Consider the following 11,960-nt stretch of genomic DNA (forward strand, 5'->3'; position numbering starts at 1 on the left):
AGCCATTTGTATGCCGATTCTGGTAACTGAGTATGTACGGGTGTCCAGCTCGGGAACTAGTTACGGCCCACGGGGTTGGGTCGTGACACATAGCGTCCAGATCGACGAACTTCAATTCTTACCACTTATTCCAAAACTTATGCAATCAACTACTCACCACCAACAAAAACATTCAGGTTGAATTCAAGGATTTCATGTCTTATAACTTAGCTCTACAACACGATCTAGGATAATAAAGAAGAGTAACCATCCTAAATGCCCGGTAGGCTCCTGTTTATGAATGTGGCATGCAATACATCATAAACAAGACTCTACTAGACACGACTTTGCATAAAACCCCTACGATGAACTGGTCTGATACAACTTTTGTCACGACCGAAACTGGAGGGCCGCGACTGACACCCAAGACCCTACTCGGCTGAGTGTCATACTTCTATTCTATTCATAAGTCATACCTTTTTGCGAACCTTTAAATTATGAAATGACACTTACGTCAAGTAAAACATGAAAACTTTTTCATTATGTCAGGGACTTCTCCCTTAGCGTTAAGTCAAAGAAAAACTTTAGTCACAATAAAATCTTTAAATTAATGCATATGAACACATCGACCTATGTGGCTGCCTTACACAATTGTCGACATCTCGACGCACAATCTACAGGACACTGTCTGCAAAGTCTCTAACATGAACCAAAATACCATAACATAGGTCGGGACAGGGCCCTGGCGTACCCATAATGCATATGACACATATATATACATATATACTCCGACTCGGAAATACTCTGAATAGAAATGGAGTTCACCAAACCAGCTAATAGCCTGGAAACATCCTCTAGCGAATGTCCTCTACTCATCCGTCAGCACCTGTGTGGCATGAAACATAGCGCCCCCGGGAAAAGGAACGTCAGTACGAATGATGTACCGAGTATGTTTGGCAGAACTAAAGCAATATATCTCGGCTCTAATGATAAAAGAGTAACAGACCCAATCTGTACCTGTAACCAACATGGCGAATCATGTTTGTGCATATGAAATTTTAATGCATCATGAGTGTGTGTGTGTGTATGTATGTATATATATATATATATATATATATATATATATATATATATATATATATATATATATATATGCATGCCTTCGCCCTACTCACAGCCCCTTCGGGCATAATAGCGTAATGGCCCCTTCGGGCATCATAATCATCATGGGCCAACTGATCAGGTGGTTTGCATATATAACGCCACAGCCTTTTCCCTTCCCTATAAAATCATGTTGTACATATATATAAGTGTGCAAATGCATGATAATCTTTGTAAAACATCAAATGACTCCTGCCAGAGCAATCTTTAGTTCAAAATGGGAGCTTCTTCCCCTTTTCATTTGTCTCCTTCGAGACTTAAAAATCAAATATGAAATGCATATAAAAAAAGAAGCCTTATTAATATTCCCTTCGGGATTTAGACATCATTATGAAAATGTACAACTTATGGATGCTTCTTCGGGACTTGGGAACTCAAGGAAATATACGCTTTGAAGCTCAATCATGTGAATGTCAAGGAGTAGACTACTCTAACGTTCTAAGAGTAGAATCATTACAAAGTAACATTTGTTTACGCTGGGTTCATTCATGGATCATGCCAAAATGAAAGAAAGGATAACCATAACATACCTTGTTGATATTCTACTACTTAACGCTTATCCATCTAAGCTCGTAAATCTACATTTAAGATAACTCATACTGTTAGGCTTATCATCATATGCTTATCTTAAGTCTTCAAATTAAACCCCTTAAGAATCTGCCAAAATTCGGGCAGCATCTCCTCTGTTTATATCCGTATCCCAAAATCACAATACTAATAACCAACATAACAAAAACAACACTAAAACCAACAACATCATCATCAATAAAAAAATATTCCATAAAAAATCCCACACAATGTTTATCACCATACACTAATAATATAAACTTCCTTTCTTCCCAATCGACGAGCATTATATCATCAACACACTAACAACATTAGATACCATCCATATACATGGAAATTAGCTTAATGACACAACCATAACATGCTCAAAACAGTCGATAAACTCAACAATCACAACCCAACACTTTATGACCTTTCCTCCATAACTATTTTCACTTTTAAGACTTGCTAAACCTTCAAATTTATTTAACATAAGAGATAGGAGGAATAACATACCTTATACTTGAATAACTTTAGCCACACCAACTTTCTTCGAGACCAAAATCACCACAACATCAAGCGGAAGTAAGAACAATCATTTTTCATGAACCAGTTTGGTGTAATCTTGTTGAATTCTTGATTTAAGGGGTTATTGATTTAACGGGTTATAAGTATTTAAGAGATGTGTATAGATGTTTCTGGGACTACCAAGGAGTTTAAGTGATGAAAAAAGTGGAATAATAGGGTATTTATACCCCTTGGGTCGGTTCAACCGACTTTCCAAGTGGGGCCCACGTGGAACCATTTGGCAGCTTGGAGGCTATTCTTCAAATACTCATAACTCCCTACTCTGATGTTGTTTTGATGAACGGTTTATGTGTTGGAAACTAGACTTTTTGAACTTCAATTTAGGCTTTTGTTTCACTTCAAAACTCCTGATATACTAGGAGATATACCCCTCTAAAGTTGACCTAAAATTTCTATCCAAAAGTCTGCCAACTTTTTTCAAATTTTCGACAAATTTATTTTCTTCGATTTGCTTGGTCTTGGAATCTTCCGAAACTCTCCATGCATGATATTTATCATTAATTATAATTGATAATGGTCATGTCCTTTGGTTCCAAGGTTGTCCTTCCAAGGTACGACTAACGAGATAGTAATTCATCCTTTACTTCATTGTTACGTACTTCCCATGGTTTGTACCTTCCAAAACTTCATAGGATGTCTCCGATACTCCATTAATATGGTGAATTACGTGGCATGCTCATGCTCTGAAGTGTGAGGTGTAACAAGTAATTTATTAGGTGAAAGAAGAAATAAGAAGGTGTTAGAAGGATTTTCATGCCCAACAAATCTGATTTCAAGCTTCCCAAAAAGACCTGGGGCGGCTGGAAATTAGGGTTGTGAGAAAAATGGGACCAATTCCAGAAATGATTTATTCAATAAGGAATTTAATTGCGCGTCACTTCTTCAGCAGTTGACCTGCTGCTTCAGAGCTATCTAAGCCGCTGCAGCGGCCTGCTGCCGCCACCCCACCAGCGCTTCAACCAGGTCATGGCTGCTGGGCCGTGACCGCTGTAGCGCTTAGCCCTGCACTGGCGCGGTCTGACTGGCTCCCTGACCTAGATTTTGATGTTTGATACCTTCCCGTACAATGGATATGCTAGGCTATATGTCCGTCAGAAATACTTAGCTAACGGAAAGCTCTAGGATAACACGATTACAAATATTTCAAAAAAATTACAGTAACAACTAAACGGGTCATTACAGAAGAGGGTCTAGGAAAGGGTTTAGGGGTGATGACCTGCCCTGTACTACTTTTTCTTTAGGGTTTTGAAATCATTTTCCCCTGAGTTTCATTCCTATGACCATGGGACCCACGGAAGCCCTTAGGTTACTAGGGAGATGTTAACCTTGAGGGATTTTGCTAAAACTTTGACACTAAAATCAACCTAGATTAATCGAATAGGATCCTTTTAGGTTCTGTTGGCTAAAGATAGGCCAAAATAGTCTACTTGAAGACTCTAAGTAAATTTGTTTTTAAAAATCAAGTTATCTCACCTTTAAGGATAGTAGGATAGATTTAATGACAGGATGAAAGGGTCATGAGTGCAGGTATGTATGTTTTGCACCACTTGGCAAAGGGAAGTCTTTTTAAAGACACCTTGGAGAGGAGATTGGGAAAGAACCAAGTCTAACTTGGTTCATAATATCATTCTCCTAAATAAAAGGTTGTCATGACATGTCCTTTAAGTCTATGGGGTAATACTTGTCAAATGTATTTGACCTTCATTTCCTATCATTGAATCAACGATTGATTAAAGTGAATTCGATCTTGTATAAAATAGTTGCTTTAGCCTGAAAATGGACCTGTTCTTATAGTTTTAGCTAGTTAACTTAGTGTTCATACTTTCTAAACCTTAGGAAAGGGATCAGGGTGAAGCAAAAACCTTAAATGAGTTTGTCCTTAGTCTCAACAAGTCTTGAGTAGGTTCAGGGACCTTATTGGTTATGTCCAATCGTGTAGACAACTTTAGTTAAGTAATTTTGTTCCTTGCACTATCCTGCTTTCAAATGAAATACTTGTATTGATTATGAATGTTTGTATTCCATTTGATACCTGTTTGGATTACATGAAGCTGAGTATCCTTCTATTGTTGGTTTGATAAATGATGAATGATTGCGTTGCTAAGATTAAGTCCAGATTTGCCTTAGAATTAGTTTGAGAACCACATTGCCTAAAACGAAAATTAATTAGGTGGTTAATAGACTTAAAGACTTAAGGGAAGCTTGGAAAGACTTGGAGTTGCGTGTAACCCAGTTCAAGATAGTCAACCTAAGTTGATGACTGATAATCCTAATTGAATCATAGGACTAAGATGGCACTTGGAGGGATTGAGAGTTGCTTGCAACCAAGCATGGTTCGGTGTCACCAATAAACAAGAGGGGGAGGTTTCAAAGATTAAGCTTGGAAAGGTCGGAGTTATTTCAACCCAGCCCAGTACTGCTTAATCATAATAATAGAAGGAATTAGAATTTAGATGGCTAGAAAAGGGCATTAGTGAAAAATGCTTAAGTTAAAAAGTAATGCATACATGGCATGTATACATAGGTCTTAATAAGAGGTGATCCTGTTAGATGTATACAAGCTATGTACACTTGATTTACATGCCAAAGTGTGTATCTGTTACACCTCGGAAAAATCCTCCGTTGTTGCACAAGTGCATGAACTAGTGAGGAGTACGAGTATACGATATTTCCATGAGTAAGAAATGACAATTTATGGCCTTAAGTGAGATTTCAAAGGCATATGATGTTAGACGAGAAAGTTGGCCAAGAGAAGGCAAGGCATGCGATGAGTATCAGAAAGGATATACGAGTAATGAGTTAACGAGGCTTTAATGATGTCTTGGAGAAGAGTGATAACGTCCCTTAGATTGGTATTGAAGTGTTGAACAAGTGTTAAGAAGGTTCCATAAGGATTGGAGATCAAACGAATCGACGAAACGAACTTTGGAACCACTGGGAGTTATACGACCAAACATACTAGCCGTATAAATTATATGTTCTGTATGTTTGTGACCGTATAATCATCCCAGAGAAGCAAAAGTTTCTGGACCAAATATACGGCCAGACATACGGCCCGTATAAACTATACGGACCGTATGTTGGTCCGTATATATGGTCGGGACAGATTTGGATCAATAAATGAAGGGGCCAAGTTATATTTCATTTCATTTCTACATCACACCCCTTCTCTCTAAAACATCTCTCTACATTTATTCCACAAGAATTCAAGTATATTTGGTGATCAACAACATAAACCAAGTGAATCAAGTGTAAGAAAACCATCAAAGAACATTCAAAGTCAAGAAATGATAGCATCCATGGTAGCTCAGAATTATTGAAGGACGTGGATGAAGATATGGAAGTTCCAAGAAGACCCATGACAAGATCTCAAACGAGGAAATTGCAAGACAAGCTTAATGGGCTGCAATCAACAATTCAAAAGTGTCTTGTGATGGAAGAAGAGCTCCAGCCCAATTCAAATTTTTTCCTCAAGTCTTACACTTATTTGGAGGCCCAAATTAAAGTCCAAAGTGAGATGAAATGAGGCCCAAATCAGCCCCAAAAGAAGAAGTTTCCAGCAGCCCAAATTGGCCCAAATTAGTTTCTAGAATAAATAATTAATTGTTGTTTTAATCTATGTTGACTTGCATTGGTCCAAGTGTGGGTAGTCTTCTAGGTTGTTTTAATCTATGTTGACTACATTGGTCCTAGTGTGGGAAGTCTTCTATGTTTCTAGGGAAGATAATTCCCATTTATTTCTATTTGGACTAGTTCCTTCCTTTACAACTATATATAGGGGTGATTGTCATCCATTGTAAATCAGATTTTGAAGAATATATTATATTGAGAGTTCTTTTGAACCTTTGTGGCATTACTTTAGGATTTATCTTTCAACCTAACTAGTTCCTAGTTCAAGGTAGTAAGATAATTTCTTCCTTGATATCTTTGATTTCTTTTTGGTATTCTTTCGAAGGCGGTTAGTTCTAAATACTAATTGTTGTCTTAAGTTACTCACAAAGCGGTCAGGATCCTAATCTACTGTTTTTGATTTGTTATCTCAAGTAAAGGCGTTAGATTTCTTCCTATAAATCTATACGTTGTTACTTGGATCTTGTCAAGACTTTAGAACTAACGTTCTTGGAAATTCGTGGATTGTTCCTTCGAATTTCCCATATCTTTTATTTTTTTGTTTTTAGATTCTTTTCTATATTTGCTTCCGCACTTCTTATATTTTAATTATAAATTTGGGATCTCCCTAACCTCGTTATTATCAAGTGGTATCAGAGCATTGGATGGTTGAGAATTCCTATACTCACCCGATCTATTGATTTGAATTCTAAATACCAAAAAAAAAAAAAAAATTCTGAAAAAATACTGTAGCACGTGAACAGTAGCAAAAAAAAGTTAAAAAAAAAAACTGCTCAAGTGGTATCAGAGCGGTTCTATCAAGATTCCGTTCTTGATATTCTTGGGGATTTCTTGAAAAAAAAAAGAGCAAAAAAAAAAAAAAAAAGTACTGTAGCAGTGAACAGTGACGAAAAAAAAAAAAGAAAAAAAAAAGTTTAGTGTTTGCTCTTCAAGAAATTTCTTCCATTTATTTGTTTTCTAAAGATTAAGATAGAAAACAAGAAGAGGGGATCCTAGATCTTTAAAGCTAAGAACCAATCAATTTTTTTCTTGCTCCTTTAAAAAACAAAGTCCTTTTTGTTCGAGTCTTGTTTCAACTAAATTCTAATTCTTTCTAGGATTGGTTCTTCACTTTTTTTTTAGTGCCCTAAAATTCTTTATTTTACTACTAAGGGCTTGATTCTAGTGGGGTTTAATTATAAATCCACAAAGTGTTTTCCCAAAGGTTATTTGAGGGGAAAAAGGCAAGAGTGGGTGAGAATAATTGAGGAAAAAAGCCAAAACAAAAAAAAACTGAGTGATACATTTTCTTTAAAATAACTATGTCTTTCACAATTGCAAGAATCTATGATTATGAAGGATTGGCCAAGTGCGGCAGTAATCATGTGGTACTACCAAGATTGTGCATGTGTGCTAGTAAAGAAACTTACCTACAATGGGAATACTATATGGAGCATATATTTGCTTGTAACAATTTTTGGGAGATGGAAAAATTGGAGTTTGCCACAAGGGCATTGTCCTTGAAATTACGGAAGATAGTCGATGATTATCGTAACCCTCATTGGGTGAAATTTAATCGGCTACTTTTGACGTGGAGTGATTTAAAGGAGGAATTGAGGCGCATTCATTCTATAACACTGTCCCAAGATGAAGCTAACTCCAAAATTCCTATTCGTTCAAATAAGATGGTTAAGTATGTAATCTTCCAAGAGGAGGAGTCAAGTTGTGAACAAAAGAGTGACTCTTCATCATGTGTAACTTCTCTTACACTAACAGAAGTTCCTAAACCTCCAAAAAAAAGAGAAGATGAGAGAATAAAAGAACTGAGTGAAAAAGAAAATTATAAGGAAGAGAGATACAAAATTGGGTGGAGTAAGGGAGTGCAAAATGGTAACTCAAGAGAGGAAAAAGGAAAGTTTCAGTTGAGAAAAGCGAGTGAGTTGTCACAAGAAAAGAATGGAGATAAAAACAAAAGCAAGAGTGAAAAGAATGAGAGTGAAGGCAGAGATGTTAGAACAAAAAGTGTTTTGTTACAAGAATTGAGAGAATCAAAAGAGAGCTTAAGTGAGAATGGTTCTTGTTTATCTTCTAACCTCCTTACTCTTTGTCTTTCTAGTGTTTTTGAATCTACATTGCAGGTTTCGGAACAAGCGCCCATGCGGTCTTTAGAACAGCTAAGAAAAGAGATAAAGACCTTATGTTGCCAAGAAGATTCTGCAAAATTTTCAAGTGCTACATCACATGTAGACCAAGGTAGAGGATCCTTTAAGGAAGCAACTTGTGGTAAAATGGCTAAACCTAATACTTTATGTGCTTCAAAAGCCATTGAATGTGAAGGAATTGTAGGTAAGAGTTGTGATAATTCAATTTTTGAATCTGTTGTTTCATCACCTATGGATGAGAGTTATTCTCCTTGTTTAGGTCATTCTTTATTTGACTCTAGTGATGCAGTTGTTGATGAGAACTCATTCATGTCTAATGTGCACTATGCTAGTAATCTTTTAGTTGTAGCAATGGAAGGGGATATGACTAATCTCATTAGTCAAGGTTTTAAATTGTGTGATAACCCATTGTGGGATGATAATAAAGATGAGTTTGCAGTTTATTTTTGTCCACTTTGGGATACCAATGAAGGAAGAAAAGATGGTGAAATTCCCAATGAAGATAATGAGACACATGAAGCTTTTGGTGTCTTAGATATTAAGGAAGTTGAGCTAAATGCAGGATATAGTCACTCAAGTGTGGAAAAGGATAAGTGCTCACACATTGCTAATTTCACAATATCTTTATCTTGTTTCGTCGATCCTTTTTTGCAGGTTTATTCCAAGCCACTTCTTGAGGAAATTACTTTTGGTCCATATCTTGATTATGGTATATCTAATGGTGAGGTTAAATTATTTAGCAAGAGCAAATATGGTATGTTTTCCTTGTATTCATACGCTTTTGGTCTAGCTAATGACCCTCTGCAATTTAAAGAGCTTATGAATTGTGTTTTTAGTGCTTGTGTTGGTGATTACATTTTCCTGTTAGCTGATGTTATACTTGGACTTTTAAAAGGAGTGTTTGTGCATAAAAATAATAAGTGGATTAAATGGTTGCATGGTCACTACCTTGTGTTACTCATACCAAGTGGTTGTTGTGTTTTTCTACTTATTGTGATTATCATGTTGGTTGCAGGAAAATATCAAGATTCAAGGACGAGAATAATCTTTAAGAGAGGAAGAATGATAGCAACCATGAAGGCGCAAATGCATTAAATAGAAAATAAGGTCACCACCAAGATTCGAGACGAATCTTCTTTAAGAGGGGGAGAATGATAGCATCCATGGTAGCTCAGAATTATTGAAGGACGTGGATGAAGATATGGAAGTTCCAAGAAGACCCATGACAAGATCTCAAACGAGGAAATTGCAAGACAAGCTTAATGGGCTGCAATCAACAATTCAAAAGTGTCTTGTGATGGAAGAAGAGCTCCAGCCCAATTCAAATTTTTTCCTCAAGTCTTACACTTATTTGGAGGCCCAAATTAAAGTCCAAAGTGAGATGAAATGAGGCCCAAATCAGCCCCAAAAGAAGAAGTTTCCAGCAGCCCAAATTGGCCCAAATTAGTTTCTAGAATAAATAATTAATTGTTGTTTTAATCTATGTTGACTTGCATTGGTCCAAGTGTGGGTAGTCTTCTAGGTTGTTTTAATCTATGTTGACTACATTGGTCCTAGTGTGGGAAGTCTTCTATGTTTCTAGGGAAGATAATTCCCATTTATTTCTATTTGGACTAGTTCCTTCCTTTACAACTATATATAGGGGTGATTGTCATCCATTGTAAATCAGATTTTGAAGAATATATTATATTGAGAGTTCTTTTGAACCTTTGTGGCATTACTTTAGGATTTATCTTTCAACCTAACTAGTTCCTAGTTCAAGGTAGTAAGATAATTTCTTCCTTGATATCTTTGATTTCTTTTTGGTATTCTTTCGAAGGCGGTTAGTTCTAAATACTAATTGTTGTCTTAAGTTACTCACAAAGCGGTCAGGATCCTAATCTACTGTTTTTGATTTGTTATCTCAAGTAAAGGCGTTAGATTTCTTCCTATAAATCTATACGTTGTTACTTGGATCTTGTCAAGACTTTAGAACTAACGTTCTTGGAAATTCGTGGATTGTTCCTTCGAATTTCCCATATCTTTTATTTTTTTGTTTTTAGATTCTTTTCTATATTTGCTTCCGCACTTCTTATATTTTAATTATAAATTTGGGATCTCCCTAACCTCGTTATTATCAAGAAATCTCATGGAGATAAACTAGGGTATTTGCTCAAGTGGAGTATTATCAACCAAGGCTTGTTCCTACAACATCTAAGGTAAGATTCATGATATTTCTATGTTGTTTAAGGTATTTAAGAATTGAAATACTTGGATTGTAGAAAGGTATGGCAAAATGGGTCATGAATGTTACATCCCGTATTTTTGGACGAGGAAATTGAATCGTCCAATATGAGCAAAATTACCCGAGCCCGGAGAATTCGATCATATTCAAGGATAAAAATCGAGAGCTCGGTGTACAAAGAGTTTGAGGTCCCGAAATAATTTAGGTCTTAACAAGTGTGACCACGGTGATTGAGAATAATATTTTGTGTGTACCAAAAGGGACTATGGACTAGTGCTAGATGTTATATCTTGTATTTTTGTACGATTGGATTATTCGTAAATAATTTTGAGGACAAGATTAATTTTGAGATATGAGACGAGAATTTTTAATCCCGATTTTATTATTGCTTGGTTTACTAATTAATTGCAATTAGTGTGGGAACATTAGCGAAGTGGGAAATTAATTAACCATGATTAGATTATTAAGTGGTGATTAGTGATTGATTAAGATTAATTAAGTTAATTAGACCTAAGTGAACCCCACCAGAATTAATTAAAAGAAAATAGCATGGGTGATTCATGCTAGTGGGACATGTGTAACTAGGGCAGGCCATATATATATATATATATATATATGAGTAATGACTAATTTTAGTCATCTTCTTCACAAATATCCAATTCTTGAAGCAAAAAAATTATAGCACAAGCCATGGCAGCCCACAATCAACTTAGATTTTGATAGCAAAAAAATAATAATAAGGGTGCTTTACGTGTGAAAGGAGGCGGCAAAATAAGGAAATTGAATTGAGGAAGAAGAAGCGGTGTAATTAGAGCAAGTGATTATAGGATTTGTCCCAATTAAATTAAGGTAAGACCTTCTCTTTTTATGGTATGATTGGATTAATGATGTTGTAATGGAAAGATTAAAATTGTATTAGACGAAATTAGAAGTAAGAAAATTGCGTGAATTCGTTGGTATTAGGAGTTGGGTTGAATTGGAGTTGTTCCAATTTAATCGAGTTTAATTGTTGTTGGTGTCGTTGATTGTGTGATAAAAGTGAAGGAATTATGATAATTAAGGTTGTAGTTGTTATATGGTATTGTTGAGCTATGAATTGGATTAAATGTTCATAAAGTTGTGGGCTGTTTTTGTTGAGTTGAAAGATTAAAAGTGTGGTTTTACGTTTATGTATTGTTATTCTTGTTGTTGTCGTGTTGTTGTTGATATGGCTCCTAAATTTGGAAGAGAGAAGTGTATAATGTATCGTATACAAAGCGTATGTCGGTCTGTTTGGTATATAACCTTAGATGTTAATGATTTGGATTGGAAAAGGATTAAGAGAGGTTATTGGGTTGTTTGAGTTGTTTATGGGCTTGATTTTAAGGATTTGATATGAATATTTCTATTACAGCTGTTGTTGGTATTGCTGTGATAACAGGAGACTAATTGGAAGTTCGGGTTAGGCGAGTTATATAGAGGAAATGCTGCCCGATTTCCGTTAAGTTCTTAACTAACAAAAATCCTAATCAAGAAAGTATGAACTAAAGAATGATTCCTATAAGTGATTGGTTGTGGATTTATAAGCTAGAAAGTATAGTTTACTAACGATAGCGTTACTTTCATATTGAATAGACTAAGGGGGCGACTAAGCGAACTTGGTTACGGTTAACCTATAACAAGTATGTAAAGCTAACCCTTCTTCCTTTTTG

The 11,960-nt window shown here is 35.9% G+C and overlaps 1 protein-coding gene across 1 annotated transcript; it reads left to right on the plus strand.

The window, feature by feature from the left end:
* Nucleotides 1-8,223: 8,223 nt before the first annotated feature.
* LOC132620737 (uncharacterized) lies at nucleotides 8,224-9,907 on the plus strand. The gene is made up of 2 exons (XM_060335184.1): nucleotides 8,224-8,766; nucleotides 9,061-9,907. Exons 1-2 carry the CDS (start codon nucleotides 8,277-8,279, stop codon nucleotides 9,138-9,140), a joined length of 570 nt encoding a protein of 189 aa, XP_060191167.1. The 5' UTR covers nucleotides 8,224-8,276; the 3' UTR covers nucleotides 9,141-9,907.
* Nucleotides 9,908-11,960: the final 2,053 nt, after the last annotated feature.

Source organism: Lycium barbarum, chromosome 2 (assembly GCF_019175385.1).
Source record: "Lycium barbarum isolate Lr01 chromosome 2, ASM1917538v2, whole genome shotgun sequence".
Taxonomy (NCBI): domain Eukaryota; kingdom Viridiplantae; phylum Streptophyta; class Magnoliopsida; order Solanales; family Solanaceae; genus Lycium; species Lycium barbarum.